The sequence below is a fragment of the Molothrus aeneus genome, chromosome 16 (genome assembly GCF_037042795.1).
Source record: "Molothrus aeneus isolate 106 chromosome 16, BPBGC_Maene_1.0, whole genome shotgun sequence".
NCBI classification, from domain to species: Eukaryota; Metazoa; Chordata; class Aves; order Passeriformes; family Icteridae; genus Molothrus; species Molothrus aeneus.
Window position 1 is genome coordinate 12,638,019 of NC_089661.1, and position 18,298 is coordinate 12,656,316.

At 40.9% G+C, this 18,298-nt stretch overlaps 1 protein-coding gene across 1 annotated transcript in view; it reads left to right on the forward strand.

Moving 5' to 3' along the window:
- Positions 1 to 18,298, forward strand: part of SDK1 (sidekick cell adhesion molecule 1) — a 382,240-nt gene that overhangs the window by 168,688 nt on the left and 195,254 nt on the right. Inside the window, exon 5 of the mRNA XM_066560719.1 lies at positions 11,443 to 11,576. Within this exon, the coding sequence (XP_066416816.1) occupies positions 11,443 to 11,576 (134 nt within the window). The remainder of the gene's footprint in view (positions 1 to 11,442; positions 11,577 to 18,298) is intronic.

Below are 18,298 nucleotides of genomic sequence, written 5' to 3' on the forward strand. Positions count from 1 at the left end.
CAGGATTAAAAATTTGGAAGTTAAAAACATAGACGTCTGTCTAATTAAAGGAATTGGCTGTTGAGGCTGTATTTTTCTTTCTCATTAGCATTCTGTTCATTCTGTTTTCTTTCCCTATCTCCCTGTTCCCTACACACTCAGCTTGTAATAAAAGTTGGTTCTTGAATGTAAAGAGCATGTTAATGCACCTGGGAAAAACATGTACAGGAAGGAATTGGATTTGTTTCTATCTAACCTGGGTAAGATAGAATGGAATGTTCCAGTGTTTATCTATCCAGTAATAATCAAAGGCTCCTTGCAATGCTCATAAGGATTATTTAAGAAGAAAATTAAGTAAATGTATTTATTTATTTGTTTCCAACAGAAAAAACAATCTCCTATTTTAAGTTTATACCCCTGCAGCCAAGTGATAAGGGCATTTTAATGTTTTCCTGCATCTATCTTTCCATTTTTATGTGTGGCAGGATTAGGGGAGAGCTGATGCTGCCGCTGCGTAAATGTGAGCAAGCAGAGATCCTCGTTACAGGGCAAAGTGGATAAAAAGAGTCAGTAACTGAAGGTGATGGAACTGTTGTGTCTACTGGCCATTAACTGGGTAATAGAAGCTCTCCTCCAGATGAGGGGAATTGCAGGGAGCAGCATTTTGCTGCGTTGCAGGAGCAAATCCCTAAAACCTCTGCAGCAGGAATGTCTGCAAGTACAGAGATAAATACAGGGAGACAGATTGCAGCAGAGACTTTGGGGGCATCAGAGGTTTTCTGTTCTGGTCCAGCTCTTAAGTGGAATTACTTGCACCAGCAGGGTGTGGAGCACTGTGTTCCCAGCCCTGGAATACAAGCTGGGCTGGCATCACAGATGCTCTTCCCCAGGATTTGTGAGTTGTTCTGCCACGGAACTCAGCCGAGTGTTTCTTCAGTGCTGAGAATAAAAATGCTCTGCAAAGCCTCTCGTAGCCATAAAATCCAGGAAACCATGCTGTGTCTGCTGACACCTCAGGGCTTCCCTGACCTGCTCGATGGGCACAATGTTTATGGATCATGCAGCAGATGCAAACAAGGCAGGGTTGTCCTTCATTAGAGGGAAAGTGTGATGCTTAAAGCTTCAGTATTGGGAGGGAGTTGAAGTTCTTCACTTTTTATTTTACCTCTGGGACTATTTCTAAAGTAGAAGTCGCTGTCATTCCACTAGAGCACTGGCCAGATTTACTGCAGGAGCTTTGGCCTTCTGACTTCCTTAAGCTTTACAGCCAGAAGTCCTGGATGTATTTCATTGCTCTAGGGCAAGGAAATTTGTGTCATTAGACTCAGAAGTCAAACATGCAGTAAGTCATACAAAAACACCTGTGTCTTGATTTCAAGTAACTTAAAAATCAGTGGAGTTGAAAGAGTGCCTGTGTGCCCAGATTTGGCAACACCACCTATGCTGAAGGCATAAACATCTGTATGGTCATTTAATTGTGTGTCATTTACACTTGAGTTGGCCTCTGAAGTGTTCGCGATGAGTTGGAGACAAGGGCTACAACAGGGTTTCAAACAGGACATACAAAAGGATCCCAAAAAAAGAGCTTTACTTTGGAATGTCTAATGCCTCTATTCTAGGATGTTTCTGCAGGCCCCCAGCCAGGTAATAATTAGCATTTTCTCCATGCTTCTCAGAAGGCTGATCAATCACTTCATTGTACTATACTTATTAAGAAACCCATCACCCTTACACGCAGTCACGTACAGGTGCACTCAATTGGTCTTTGAATCCAAACACCATCACCATTGGCCAATCAAAAACCACCCTTTGGTAAACACATATCCAGAACACATGCCAAGTGTTCACAACAACAGGTGCAGCAAGTTAGGATATGAATTGTATCTCATTATTTTCTCTGCTCTCACAGCCTTCCCTAGCACAGTGCCCGGGGAAGTTGTGCCTTGCTCTCTGTGGCCAGAAAGCTGCTGCCACATTGGGACACTTTATTTTAAAATATTCTGGTGTTTACACTGAGGTCTTACTGCAGATAGTGCTGCTTTGCCTGGAACTGGGATCATCACATGCTTAGGAGCAGGTATAGTTTTCAGTTTCTTACATAAATCTTCTTATAACTTTGCTTTCCACCTTTTAGAATTCTATAGCTTTGCTACACAACAGCTTTGTGTATGTTTGGCTCATTAATTGGAAAGGAGTATTCCTCCTTTTATTTCTGAAAAATTATCCATTTGTATTTTTAGACTATTATGTACCTTAAAAGATGAAGTGCTATTGGTAGAACAATAGTTTCTAGTAGCTTACTGTGCTGTTTGACACACTATTGACAGGAAATCGTGTTTGGGCAGAAACCACAACAGAAAATGCTGCTCTGACATTACAGTTTTCTTTTCATTCCATAGTTTCCAGTGGTTGTCCTGATCTGTTTGTTCAACATTTGGTTGAATGAATCCAACCTGGCTTTGACTTTAGGTCACTGCATGGCCTATTTGTGATAGAAATAAAGAGTTGCTGCTTCCTTTTCAATTTCTGCTTATTTCTTCTCTTTAAACCAGTGGTTTTTATGTTTTATTGTTGCTAACTTGAAGTGCTTGGAAATGTTTACAGTATGGATATTAAAAAAAGTAGGCCTGTGATTGACTGGCTTGAAGTTTCTGCTTCTGAACCACTGTCAGTAATAACCAGGATTTGGTGGAGTCTGTGTGTTTGTTACTGAGTGCATCTGTACCAAGTACAATGGGGTTCTTCCAAAGGAAATTGTGCAATTCCATGGAATTCTGGTGTTTGGAAAGCAGTGCTCACCTGCCTGGTGTGTTGAGCTGAGGAGATGTTGAAGGAGTTGAACATCATTGCTTTGCCTGAAATTGTAATCAAATGCCTGACAGTCAAACTGAAATGCAAGGGGAGGTAAAAAATATTAAGATTTAGCACTTGCATAATCTTCTACATCTTTTGAGTGCCACAGGTGTTAACTATTTAAGCCTCCAGATATATTTTTTCTACCTAAAAAGAAACATATACATGTGCTGTCCTTTTCCTCTCTTGGCAAAACCTAGAGACTGAAAGGCTGAATAACTCACCCAAGGCTTCATAACCCAACCTAGATTTACCTGGCTCCAGGGCCTGTGCTCAATTTCTGCTGCACAGCAGTAGTGTGTGTCCTAATGGTGTGTGAGTAGAAATGACCCCACAAAATCCCTGTTTTGATGTAGATGGCAAACCTGAGGCACTGTAATAGCCCTGTATGATGGATCTGCAGCAGTAACACAAATGCTGGTCTTGGCAAACTGCAGTGCTGTACATAGATAGTGTTTGCTGTTCTATCGATCTGTGCCTCTAAATCTTTAATTATCTTTCATAGTAAAACTTGTCTAAATAAATTGCTGTAGTGCTGCTGCTCTCTGGCAGCAGCAGAGGTTGATGCTTGGGTCAGTGGCCACTTTTTACCATATCCTTTCTCTTTGTTTAAAGATTTGGTGCCATTAAAAGGAAGGGTAATAGATCTAAGAACTAAGGGGCTACCAGGCTGTTAGTCCTGAAGTACAAGATTGCCTCCTACAAGTTATGTCTTGTACAGCTTTTCCTATCCCTTGGAGTGTTTATTATCACCTGAAGGCACTGAGTGGCCAGGTTGGTGCTGTTCCTCTTTCTTGTAGAGCAAGTGTGGGACACCTGGATATTTATTTTGCTGGGTTTAAGCTGGAGTTATATTTTTCTGGCATTAAAAGGAAACCAAAGCCTTTGGTTCATACAATAAGAAGTGGCCACTGCAGTACTGGCCTCTTGAGGTCTTCCACCTGTGGGTTTCATCTTCAGTGATGAAAATCAGCTGCCATGAGGTCTGCTGGTTCCAGAGAGAGGATTGCTGTCCCCGCTCTGTGTACTCTGGAAATCAGTTTTAAATATACTCATGTGCATGTATTTTGCTGCTGAAGGAGTTTTTCATCTGAGAAAACAGAGCAAATACATTGACCAGCCCAAGATTTGATATTTTATTTCCAAATGGTGTGGCTATTTCAGTTGCTGTGATACAGATTTCTGAGTCCATAAGACTACATGTTCTCAAACCCAGCTGTGCCAAATCTTATTCTCAGCTACACCTGTGTGAAAATAGAGACGGTTCTGAATGAGATATGTGTGAAATCAGGAATTAAAAAGGCAGGAATGATGCTGGGGCAGAGTCAGGAACATTAATAAAGGAAAGTTGGGAGCATTTAAGTAGACACAGTTGTGGCACATCTAAATATATGTGTTAAATATGCTGTTAAGAGGTTGAAGTTTCCTTTGTCATTGTTGCATGATCAATTATCCCTTCAGGGCATTGCCCTGTGACTGGGCCACGCTGCTGCTAATTTGTTTTATCGTTAGTGCAGTTCACAGCCATGGCTTGTGTACTCTGACTAGAAACAAATGTGTCTCAGTGAAGTAATGGTATGAATATACAATATTCAACAGGAAACCCTTCCACTCTACACCACAAAGCACTAGAGCACATACCATTATGCTGACATGTTTTATCAGAAATGAAGATATAATTTAATAACACAAGTTTTCCTTCCCCAGTGAAGGAAAGGGGAACAAATCAGTGTTTAAAAAAACCCACAGCACCTTAAATAATCAATTCAGGAGAACTATCATAAAGTGAAGCAATATTCATGTCTGTCTCTGAAAATTGAACTATAAAATCCCAAATTATTACAAATAGTCTTTGTGCTTGCTGTCAGTGAAGTCAGCCAGCTGTGTAAATCAACAACCTATGGTACTTTTTAACTGCAATGTTTTGTTTAAATAACCCATTTGTATTAAGAAAAAACCTTTCCACTATTCTTTCTGCCTGTGGTTGCCAGCAATGTCCATGGCAACAGCTGGTGATGGCACAAGTGGAGTTCAAAGTGTTGATTATACCGTAAAATGGAGAGGGAAGAAAAATAGACACCCTGCTTACAAATATCTTGAATGCTGTAAGAGTTTTATAAGAAGAGGAGGCTGGAGAAAATGGTCTTATTTTATTCTGGGTCTTTGCTTTCTGTTATTGACCAAGATGTCTTCTATTTTGTCTTGAAAGTCTGTTTTTTTTTATTATCCTGAGGAGTGCTGCTGGCATAGCACATCCAGCCACACCTCGGTGTGGTTCAGCAAGATAACACCCAGGAGCTGGGATTTAGGCACATTCAAGTCCTTATATCAGCTGCACTAACTCTTGCTGCTTAAAATGTAATAATAATTAAAAGAAAGAAGCAAGCAAAACAAAAAAAACCCAAGGAGCAAAGTTGTGTGATAATAATTAAGCTGCATTAAGTAAGAATTGAAGCTGCTGAAAACCTGGGGAGAAAAAAAAAACTGTTTAAACATAAATAGTGCACTTAGGAATTATTCCTGAGTTTGTTGCTGTAATTCTTTGCCTCTGCATTGGCAGCATTGTCTTTCCCTGTAAGCATCTCTCTCGTGATCAATTATATAGTGATTATCTTGGGTTTGGTTTTGTGGGGTTTTTAATCTCTAGGCAAGTAATTGCTTCATATGGGCATGATTTAAAAATATACATTTGGGATAATTCATCTGAGCATCTTTTCTGGGAGCTTCCATCTCCAAAGACCAAAAACAAGCTTTCTGAGGGTGAGCTGCTAAGATTTGTATAACAAGGCTCAATATTTGGTGATTCTGCTTAAATCTGAGACACTTTCTTATACCAGTCTTGTACATATATGAAGATGATTATGATGAATTAAGGTTTGGGGTTTTTTTTTGTTTTGGTTTGGGTTTTTTTGTCTTGTGGATTTTTTTTTTTTTGTCTTGTGGTTTTTTGGGGGTTTTTTTTGTTTTTGTTTTTTGGGGTTTTTTTTGTTCTCCTGCATGTCACATTCTCTGGATGATTCTTTGGGTCAGATGGATGGGAGATGAGGGGAGTGGATTGTTGTGATAGTGTTTTGGTGCTGTTTGAATTCTTCCTGAATTACCCACATTTAAATCTAACAGCCAGGGCTGAGTGGAGGCCGTGCTGGGTGAGAAACAGGGTTATTTCTTAGATTTCCCAGTGATAATGCTGTTTGCACACCCCCTCGTGAGGTTTGCCTGTTGCTCAGTCACTTATTCTTTCTCGAGTACAAGGTTCTGAGCTTGTTCACTGAACTGCAAACCTCTCAGTCAGTGGAGAGGCTTGAGCAGATCTCCCGCATTTGTAATTCTGATTCTGTCTTTCAGAGTCTTTGGGACTTTATCAGCAGATTTAGTAAGTGAAATCTATATTCAGTCAACAAACACCAATGAAAATATTAAGCCAGGCCAAAGACAGACCCTGTGGGTTTGTACCTGCTCTCACTTTCCAGTCAGGTCATGGATCACTGATGATTTGTCAAGTGCAGTTTTCCATCAACTTCCTTTCCAGCCTTCCAGCTGCTTTACACAGACCAGATTTAGTGTGAGGTGTTCATGAAGCACAGGGAGTGTTGTCTGCAGCCTTGTTAAACCAAGACCCTGCAAGCCCCAAAAACAGAGAACAGGGAAATCAATTCTAAAATGTGGAAACTCTGCTGTTTATCTCCATTCCTCATGGGAATACATTGCTAAACCCATCAATAGCTGGTTGTCCTTCATTTCGGGGTAGTGTTTGGCCTCTGCCTGGTCATTAGGACTGGCTTGGTTATTCTTGTGCAACCTCTGGATGTTTCCATGAGTAGAAATCCCAGTCACTTCCTAGAAACACGTGTTGTGCCCTGACATAGCTAGAAAAGCAAGAGATGAACTGCCCTGATTCTGAATTCAGTGCAGTTTTACTTAATATCCAGTGTCTGTGGAAGTATAAAATTTTTATTAATAGATGGCTGATTTGCAGTAACAATGTACATGGAACCTGAATAATATCCCAGGAAGCTGCCATGCAGTCACAGCTCTTGGTGCTCCATCCCTGTGGAGATGCTGCTCTGTAGCACAAACACAAATATTTTTCTCTGTGATTGAGTCCTGAGAAACACAGGCTGTTTGGGAGAGATGTATATTTAAATAATTTTGATTAATAATTCCCTCTCAGCACCAGGAGCCGTGAGGGTGGCGAAGTGCTGGATGGGTTAAGCTGTGCATGCACTGAGATCCCCTGGAACAGCTGTGAGTGCAACTACAGCAGATCCCTGTTCTTCCAAGAGGGAAAACTCATGGGGGAAATCTTGCAGTAATTATTTTGTTGTTAGTCCATAATCTCTCCCTTTCCTGGCTGCATCACTGGTATTCCTTGGAGTCTGGGGCATGGGGAGCCTGGGCCTTGCTGTGCAGTGTGGACAGAAGTTTTTGAAAGGAGAACAGAGACTCTCTGGTAAAAAATATCTGGTATAGAGGGATTAATAATCGTGTTAGCTGGAGGTAATATTGGAAAAGAGGCTTTATGAAGGTCTTTGTACTAAAATATTGCACGCTGGCTCAGAAGCAGATGGGGCCTTCTGAGAGAGAACCTAATCAGGTTACTCTGATTTTCATTTTATGTTTTTATAACCCAGCATTATCTACTTTTTGTGTAATCTGCTAGACTAATAACATAACAAATATCTAACTTTGGGGAATTATCCACTTGTAGGGTAGATTTTGGTATTTTCCCATAAAAAACATAATTAACCTAAATCCACCTATTTGAGATACTGAAGGGCTCATTTGCAGCATTAACTCCAAAACCTTTCTCTTAAAGGCCATAAGAATGGCATCCCCTTTGAAAAATTATCTTTACTTGTAAAAGTCTCATTCATGTCCCATTGATCTTAACAAAAGAATTCCCATAAGCTTTAGATCAAGCTTAGAGATTATTTGCAGCAGAGTTTATAGTATTTGGACAACTTGAAAAGGTGCAATTAAAAATTCCCGAGTGCCCAGAGTCATAGAATGGTTTGGTTTGGAAGGGTCCATAAAGATGATCAATTCCCTGTGCCATGGGCAGGATGCTTTACCTTAGACCAGGTATCCACATGCTCAGCTCTGACTGCAGAGAGTGGGAGTGAGGAAACCTCAGAAGGTGCTGCTCTGTGTCCTGGTGTTTAGAATAATGGACTGTACAATGATTTGTGTCCATCACTCTTCCCATCCCCTCAGTCCATAACTTTTGATTAAACAGCATTCCCTACACACAGTTTGTCATCTCAAAGGCCCCCCTTGCCTTTGCTTTGAGATCAGCCTGGTTCAGCCTCCAGCTCCTGTGGTGAAGGTGCCACTGAGATGTTTTTGGACATGACAACCATGGATCCACCATCCCAACCACCTCCCACTGCCAGCCCTGCCTGCTGTGTTCCCTGCAGGCTCCTGCTGGACTCCAGAGAAATCCTAAAAACTCTTCTGTTAAAAAGTGTGCTTTAAAATGCTCCTTTCCTAGCTTAAGAAATCCCAGAGGATCAGTCTGCTTAGTTTGCTTGCTGCTTGCTCCTGTCTCAAAAATGGTAGATAGAGTTAAGTTTGATACTGCTTTAAAAAAGCAATATTTATATTTTTCATGAGTTCTGCGCTGGGTATGAATTACTGACAGGTCCACTCCATCTGCTGCAGTCATCTTCATCAAATGTGCTGCTAAACTGAGCACCCAGGAATCAGATTTTCCTTGGAACATCACAGTGGTGCTGTCAGAATTTAAAAGTTATATCAGACAATGAAAACAAACAATAAACCCAAGAAAAACATGCTAAGCCAATTTTTGGATGCTCTGTGCAGCTGTTGTGCAGAAAGTGGCTGCAGCCCTGGTAAGGGCTGGGGCCTGGAGCTTTGGGTGGTTTAGAAACATTGGAATTAATGAGTCCTTAAAATGTGACTAATTGATTTTCCTGATGCACAGGGCTCATGTGTGATGTAAATAAAACTCCCAAGCTGCAGCCCGGGAGGCTCCTGGCTCTGTACCTGCCTTCACTTAATGAACTCAGGACATGCCATTTTTCACAGAACTATTAAGATATCAATAACTCATTTGTGGACTTTTAATTTGACTTTGACCATGTAATTGATGACCCCTAAGAGCTGCCTTCAGCAGTTGCATTATCTTCTCTTTTTTCCTATACAAATTAATATCAAACTTTTATGCTTATGTAGATTACTTACGTTTCACTCACAAATGTTACATTTTGCTGACACTCCAGTTAAAATTTTTGTATGAAAATGAAAAAGGCCCACTTAATTTTAAACGATTTCCTTCATAAATACATCTTCATTTCCTTTTCTCTTGATTAGTATGTAATGAGCTTAATGGGTTAAGTGTCAAAATTCTCAGCCAATTTAATGCAGATAGTAATGGTGTCCATCTCAACAGTATTACAGGATCACCTCTAAAACTTTGGGTGCAGTTTTACCTGGAATCAAAGCAGCCTGAAATGTATTTCAGTATTTTCAAAGAATCTTTTAATGCTGCTTTCTTTAGAATTAAAGTAGAAATGAGTGTGAGTGTAATTGTCTTGTATTATTCAATTATTAGCACTGCACTGGAATTTTATCTTTATTTGCTCTATCAAATGTCCTATTAATTGTATTTTATATCCTCACTCTGTAAATCTATCACAGTTTCTTTGATTAATTTTCTAAATCAATTAAACTAGTACCGTGTCATTGAATTTAAAAAAAAGTACTGTGATTCTTTTTTTTAGTAGTTTTTACAATAAAAGTTGCCAAGGAAGATGTTACAAACAGGATCTTTAGGTGATGTGTGATGACTGATTTCAGAGCTGAACTTTTAGCTTCATTTTTCAGCAGTGTTTTGTAATTATTGTCTGGAGCAGAAATCTAAGCAGCAGCTGAGGGAGCTGGGGGGACTCAGCCTGGAGCAAAGGAGGCTCAGGGGACCCTTCTTGCTCAGCATCTCCCTGATAGGACAAGAAGAAACAGCCTAAATTTGCACCAGGAAAGATTTAGGTTGGAAATAAAGGAAAATTTCTTCACCAAAAGTATTCTCAAGCCCTGGCACAGCTGTCCAGGGCAGTGGTGGGGTCCCCACCCCTGGTGGGATTTAAAAACTGTGTGGATGTGGCACTTGGGACGTGGTTCAGTGGTGGCCTTGGCAGGGCTGGACTCCATGATCTTAAAGATCTTTTCCAACCTAGATAGTTCTCTGATTCCATGATACGTTTAAAAAAGTTCAGGTTTCTTTGGATCCACATCAGGAAATTGAAGTGTTATGAATTAAGTGCCTGGCTTTGAACACAGCCATGTTCTCTCTGTAATTTCTAATGCTCTCCCTATGCATAAAAAACAGGTTGCTGCACTAGCAATATGTGATTTCCACTGTTACTTGGGGTTTTTTCAGAGTAAAATAGCTGTTTATTACTAAGGGTAACCACCCCATGGCAAAACAGGAGGATGGAATGCAGGGGTGTTTATTATTGACTGATTGGTGCACAAATGCTTTGACTCGGTGCTCATTCTTTTTGAGCCTATTGATGTGTGAATTTGTTTCTTCCAGTATAATAATTTTCTAAGTTGTTTCACCTCATGCTCAGTGCTGTATCTAATAGCACAGCTGAACTCAGCATGGCTTCTCATCAAGTATTAGAAGTGAAGGGAGTTTCTTCCTCCCTGCCTTACATTCTGATTTCCAAGCCTGTGCCTGTCCCAGGCTGCAGTAGATGAGCTCCTGGCTCCACAGGCTTTCCCTGCAACTTTACATTTTCTTTTATCTGCCTGGTTTTTGAGCTTCCTGTGTCCTGTTCCTCAAACCCTTGAATATTTACATGTTTCCTTTAGGTTAATCCTTTATAGTCAAGAAAAGGCCATCTAATCCATGTGAAAAGTGAAGTAGCCAAGTGTGTAAAGCTGCCTGTGAAGGAGTCCACAGAAACCTTTGTTATGCAGCAGCTCTAAGAACAGACTTGTTTTAGACAATGACATTTATTGACTCCTTCAGGAGGAGTGCTGTCCTACCTGCTGTGGATGAAAGGAAAGCCCTCCCTCTCCACACAGATCATCTCTGTGACAGCCCATAGTCCGGTCTGTGATGAGGGGATAACCAGTGATGCCATAAGTGCAGAAAGTTTACCTTTGGAGGTTCTGCTGTCTTTGATTTTTACTTTCTTATTTCAGTGAACTGTGTGTTATTGCTTGAGTGTCACTCTTTAATAGGCTGCCTTTCACTTGTTGAGAAGGTTTTCAATAAATCTGGCTTTGCAGCATCCTGATGATTGCCAGGATTGTTGTGACCCCACAAAGATGCAGCCTGGCAGTCACCAGTGTCATTTGTTGATTCTTGCATAACTTCTTACTGCTATTTAAACTGCCCCTGTTTCACACATTGAAGCTGTTTATGTGTGTCACCATAAGCATCTTACATGATCTAAATAGAGAAAAGGCCTAGAGGCATCTGAGCTCTTTATTTCCTGTGTGTTTGAAGTGGGGCTGGTTTTCATTCTGCAACATCTTGATTGATATGACCAGTGAATTTCATATTAGGCTGTCAGGTCTGAGGTGTTATGTGGATAAGATTTCTCTGGTTTCAGTGTGATCTTTCTCTTCCCTAAACAGAGCCATCACTCTGGAGAACCAGCTGGTGATCCTGGGGGTGTCACTGATGGATGCAGGAGGTTACTATGTCCAGGCAGTCAACGAGAAGAACGGGGAGAACAAGACCAGTCCCTTCATTCATCTCAGTGTGAATCGTGAGTACCCAAACTGTGGGGCATGTGTGGCACACTGGGGCTGAGGCAGGACTCTCAAAGGCTAATGAATACAAAGAGCCTTGCTGATAAAGGATTGGGCCTTTAAAGGAGGTCAGTGTTTCCTGCTTGGTTTGGAGCACGCTGAACTCCTTGTGCAAGAGAGGGACCTAAGAGAGGAGATGCCCTCCACAAATCACCCTCAGAGCCCTTTGTCTGGTGGCTTGCTTTGTGTAAGGCAGGTACATGATGATATCCCTCACTGTTTATTGTGAAGTTGTGGTTATAATTTCTTTTTAATGCAGGTGTTTATAATGTGTTGTTTTCCATTGTGCCTAAGTAAACAAGTCATCCTTCTGAGTGCAAATTTATTTATGAATCTATTCCCAGTTTATGGCATTATTTTTACCTGGAGTTATCACAGAGTCCCAGGGAACATGCATTTCATTGTTATTACTTATTATTTTACATTACATGGGTTGTATTAACACCACCGCTCCAGAGATATTCCATGATTGGGTTTTGCAGCAGAGCAGAGGGAAAAGCAGCAGAGTGCTGGGGTCAGGGAGATGGCTGCACACTGAATGTGCCAAGGTGCACATTCAGCAGAAATGTGCATGTGCAAGCTCTTGTAAAACATCCAGTTAACCTGTTTGCATGAAAAATTAATATTCTAAACATGTGAAATGGATTGAATCCTTGTATGAGGCACTTGATAAGGGCATTATTTATGTAGCAGTGAGAAGAGGGAGAGTTAGTGCTGTGGGAATGGGGAGGTTACTCATTTTGCTTGTAGAGACAGGGAAGAGGTGATGGAGTAAATCACTGATGACAGTGACAGCCCTTGTAATTTGGGCTTCTAGAAGATGCAGGACTCAGCTCTGGATCAATGACATGATGAGATGGCTCACATCTCCTCATCTTGGGTGCCCTGAGGTTTTGGACAATCCTTGTTGGCTCATTTCCTTACAACAGCAAATCTTGGGAGTCTGGGTTTCTGGGCAGGATATCTGGGAAACTGCTTTTGGAACAGTGCTTGTGTCTGTCAGAAGTTCACTGAAACATGGTCTTGTGACACATTCAATTTCTAAGATAATGACATTTTTCTGCTAAAATTCCTGATTGGATTTCAAGGAAAGCTGTTCTTGGACAATCATGGGGAGCCCTGGTCATGGGCTGGGGTCACTGTGGGCAGCAGCTGCATGGCTTGACAGGCAGCAGGAGACACAAACCTCTGTCTTCTTCCAGACAAGTATCTAAACTAAATGAACTGCTCAGGGGTTTCATGTGTATCTTTGTGAAGTGGAAATAATATTCCAAATCCACTTGTGAATTCTGGCTGTTCTGTGGCACGTAGATTGTAAACATTATTATTTCTGACAGTATGAAGAGGTTTGCTAACACTTTAGTAATTTCATTTTTAAAGCAAATTTGTGTTGTTTGTATTATGTGACCAATAGCATACTTCCCACTTTAATTTCATGTCTTAATTAATGCTAGAAATAGTCTGTGATCATGCATGCATAACAAGTGCTATGCAAAGCAGAAGGTAATATGGGCATATGGAAAAGAAAACACTCCAAAATGCTCACAGGCTTGATACCATGAATGCAAAGTCTGCCTGGAATGTGGCAAATAGGAAAGATAAAATGGATAAAGGAAAATGAAGGATGAGACAAGATGGAAAGGCAGAAATGAATTTGCTTTTAGAATTAATGTCAGCCAATGAGGTTTTCAAATTGACACCTTGATATCCTGGGTTATTAAGGCTGTGTGTGTGTTGCTGAAGGAAGGCACTGGCTGTAAGGCATTGGAGTCTGTAAAGAAAATTGGATTAATGTGGTTGTTCTGAACTTTGATCTGGGGAGGAAACTTATGTGATAAATTACATAGAAATGAATAAGCATTTTTGGTCTGGTAACAGAAAATAATCAGGCAAAAATACAGTCCTGAAGCAATATGCAGAAAATGGTTGCAGAAAAATGACATATTTTGGAAGAGTAATAAAGAATTCAAGCAAGAGGTTGGAAACAGACTGTTAAAGGTAACACAGATGAGGAAGATACTGCACTGACTTGTCACTATTTGAATCTTATGGGATGTTAGGAGTGATGACACTTGTAACTTTTCATTAGGACATGTATAACATTTAAAAACAGTTTAATCAAAATCCAATAAACCCCAAGTAAAGCGGAATAGCCAATTTCTGTGCAAGTAGATTATATATTAATTATTGAGTACAACCTTGCTGCATGACTCAGCATACACACTGCCACCATTATTGAGGGCAGGAGGAAAAAACCCCACAGATAATTCCCAGGGCAGCCGTTCTCTGAGAACAGTGTTGGATATGCACAGCTCATTATTCCTTGAAGGAGACCAGTGTCAGATTTGCTTCAGCCTGTAAGAAAAGCATATTTGCAGAATCATTCTAACAGCTGAGAAAGCTGTAAGCTGTCCTGTTCTGCTCCAAAGTACAAGAATGACAGCAGGAGAAAGGTCTGGCTCTGAGCTGAGCAGAGGATGAGTTACAGGGCCTCGTATTGCAGATTAAAGTTGCTGTTGAATTGTGGCTGAAGGTAAATGGAGCTTGAGCATCACCTGGAAAATACACTGAACTGCCCTTCAATTAATAACTGTATTTGATACACGTGGTATAAAAAGATTAGAGGATGTTGAGCATGTTTCAAAAACAGTCTAAAAGCCCCAGTCACATGGAATTCTCCAGTGGGGCTCTGAGTATTAATAGTACAGACATGTTGTTTCTCGTCAGTCTAAACTGCAGCTCGCTGAGTCCAACACTGTGAAGTCTCACACCCACCCATCGCCCCTGACTGCAAACATGCAGGGAAGCTGGGAAACAGCTCCCAGAGAAAGCCTGCAGGCTTCTCAGGGTTGCTGTGGCTGTGCTTGGATTTGCTTTTCTCCACGTTCTGAGGTTGGCCACACATGGGAAATGAAGGCAGCAGAGAGTGCCAGGGCTTAGGGGGAACGCTCAGTTTTTTGGGACATTTGGGTGTTTCAGGTACACGCCCTGTCCCCGTCGCTCAGTCCTTACACACCCTTGGTGCAAAGGCACTAAAGATTTATTTCCCAGTAGATCTGGTCACTCAGTGGTGAGAGGATCCAAAAACTGAGCAGTGTTTTTTCCTTCACAACTGAGTCCCCAGCTTGGCTGGACACCCATGTTTCACATGCCTGCCCTAAACCCACGTGTCTGAATGTGACACAGGGTGAGGTCCACCCAGCTCTGCTTGAAAACCATGGATGTTTCTTTCAAGTGGACTCATTTGCACTGATTTCAGGAGAATTAGATCATCTCTGAGGTGACAGGCTCTGGGGAAATAAAAATTATGTCCAACAGGCAGCATATTGGGAATAACGTCACATCTGAAATTAGTGTGAGGTGTCATAAATTAGACCTAAATTTAAAATGTCTAAAAATGAGTTGAACTGTCTACTACACTAATGAAATTCTTGCCACTTTTTTTTTCTCTCTCTTTTTAAACCATATGTCAGAGCTTTCATGTAAATAACACAAAATTTTGGCTTGGAAAATCGGAAAGTCTGAAAGTCAAGAGTTTGGCAGTGGAAATAGTAACAACACTGGCTTTGGGTTTTAACTCACATTACTCACTCCTTGTTGAGAATTCACTATTGCTGCTTGGGAGGGTTTCAGTATTAACTCCATTGCTGGAACTTCCTAACTTGATTGGAGTGGTGAGAGAATTAATCTGTCTCTGGGCTGGTACAAGCTTTTGGGATGTAAATGCTGCTCTTCAATAACAACACCTGGAAAATCCTAAATGTTTTATTCCTATTTCTATCTATTAAGCAATAGGGTTTGATGATGGCATTGTAAATGGATCCTTAATTCTTTAGGCTTTTTCTTTCATATGCCTGTTCTCCCACAGCCAGACATACTCTGCAGCACAGATGGTCAGGTCTGTTCCCAAGGATTGTGACTTGTCAGGGCATAAAGTGACATTCTTTGATCTTACAAGTGTTGGCAGGGCACCTAAAGATTGAAGTGTTTATTCAAGCAAGGCCATCATAAAACCCTCACTTCCTTGAGGGCCATTCTCAGTGTAACAGCTAAATATCTCTGCATCTGCATCACAATTCTTCTGGTTGTAGTATGCAACTTAAAAAACAAATAAACAAAATCCAACCAAACAAAAAAACCTCAAAAGCAATGATAAAAAAAAAAACCTCACAAACCAAAAACCCCCGGAAATACCCAAACAAACAAGAGAAATTAGTACATGGTACTTTGCTGTTGGCTGTGCCACTTTTGCATGAAGTTTTTTCGAGGGTAAAGGGGAGCAGGGCCATTTAGAGCTTCTTAATGAAACCATGAGGGATTTTAGTATGTAAGTCAAGAGTTTAAGTGGGTTTATTAGAAGGGGGGGGGGGGGGGGAAGAAAGATTAATGGGGAGCTTTTTATTGCTGTGAGGAGCTGGCTGAGCTATTCCCTGCAGGGCACTCAGTCCATGTCCTTCCACTTTATGATGTGACACCATGGCCAGGATCTGGAGCCACTTGGGAAGAATTTGGCAAAGCCCTGGTGAGATATTTCCATTATTGACTTCAGCACAACACTTTGTGTCAGCACCACTGGCCTAATCCTGGAAACTTTTAATGGAGTGCTTGGCTTTTTCTGAGTCCAGCTGAAGCATTTTATGCAAAATGTGGGCCTCAGTAAATGATTTAAATGCTGGCTTGCAGGAGGTGGGTGTGTGTAAGCTGTTGTGACAGTTTAGATGGTCCTGCTTCAATTGGTTTTGCGGTGCTAATCGTCCGGAACTGCAATTCTGGGCCCTGCTCCTGCACCTCCTTGTTAAGCTGTGAAATATTGAGATGCATGTCTCTCCAATAGATTTATTAGTAAATTAGATAGTCCCCAGACCTGTTGGTAACACCAAGAGATACAGAGTGTTCTGCAGCCTGATGTCATTTTCTGATGCAGGCTTCGTGAAAACAGAAAACAAGATTGATGAAAAATTTTAAAACCTTGCCAGCCAGCATTTCTGAAGAGTCAAAGATAATAAAGCCAATTATCATTTAACGAAGATAAATTTTTCCCTTGGGCACTGGCAATGCTTAAAAAAAAAGTAGTAGGGACAGCAAAAAGCTGGGGACTGAAAATTGAACTCCTGGCTTGGTTGCATTGCAATTAATTTCAAGTATGAGGGTGTGATGTTGTCCTGCCCAACTCCTGCTTGCAACCAGAAGAATTTTATTCTGTTATGGCAGATGTTGACATGAGGCTAAAGAGACCCTGTTTTTCTATGCTTGGTGCCTGTTTTGTTCTTCAACTTAATGTATCAAGACATAAACTTTACAGAAGGCATAAGTCCCATTTCAGGCTCACAGGGACTGAATTTACCTCAAAGCTCTTGTTTGTTTGGTTTTCTCCTATAAAGGAAGGCTCTTCTGATTGCACAGGACATTTAGGTCACTTTTAGTGTCTGTAAGAATGAAATATTCTTTATGTTGTCAGGAAAGAAAGAGGTGGGGGGGGAAGTGCCCCATTACCTGTCGCTGTCTTTGAGAGGATGCTCTTCTTGACATCCTTCTGTCAGGTGTGGTAAGAAGATAAGTTTTCAGAAGGTTCTGAGCAGACATTTTCCTCCCTGGAAGAGAGCATTTCACTAACATGATTTTCCATATTAACCATCAGGGTTCATTCAAGTCAGCAGATGCTGAGGATCCTTCATGGGTACCTTTGAAGCACAAAAGGCATGAATTTTTCATAGCCAGTCCCAGCTTTCAGGTGTAGGCAGGGAAAAGGAAAAAAGGAATGGGCTGGCACACCCAGGGAACAGATATTTCTATTCTGATGTCAAATTCACACAAGCTCTACAGACTTGTCAGACTGGTTTTAGTTCATGCCAAGAGAATTGACTTCTTTTAGCCTCTCTGGGTCAGTGCTGTGGAGGTGAATTTAGTGGTTCTATGATGCTTTTTTTTTTACCTTTTGGTGTTATTTTGGTGGGGGAAAAAGAAGGAATATGAGATGAGATGCAATTGCATTTCTGTGCCATGACTGTACCTGATTTCCCAAATACTGAGGAAGTCCAACAGAGCAGAGCTCAGCCCTCTGAGAACAGGTTTTAAGTGGCTCTTTGAAAGGATCACATTTCTTCCCCATTTCCACAAAGGTTTTGCTCTCTTTGCCCAGCAGGATTTCCAGGAAGGATATCATGGTGGGGTTCCATGAGTAAATGTGAGCCTTTGGCTTTGAGTGACACTGAACATTTGATTGACACTAAACCAGCCTCAGTTATCCAAAATGTTAATTTGAAGGGGTCTGTGGAAGTATTTGGGGTCTAACATTCAACCCTAAGGACACATTCTGTGTAAAAGCCATCTTTAATACCCTGGACAAATACTGTCAAAGTGCTTTTTCTTCTATTGTTGCTCTATATTCAAAGACATACATTTTAAATGGGGATCTTTTCCCTTACTTTGAGAATAGAGTGCAATTTACACACATCTCAAATGCATGGTTATGTATTTAAGTCAAATACATTTTAATAACAATAATAGCTGTAAGAAAAAGGACTAAATTGAGTTAGTGTTAAAGATTTGGGTTTGATATATTGGAACAAATGTTAGTTTAAGCTTTATCCAGAGCTGGCAATTTCAGTGGAGGCAGATACTCTCAGTGCTTTACCCTATTATCTACTGCAAAAACTGACACTGTACTGCAGTGTAGACT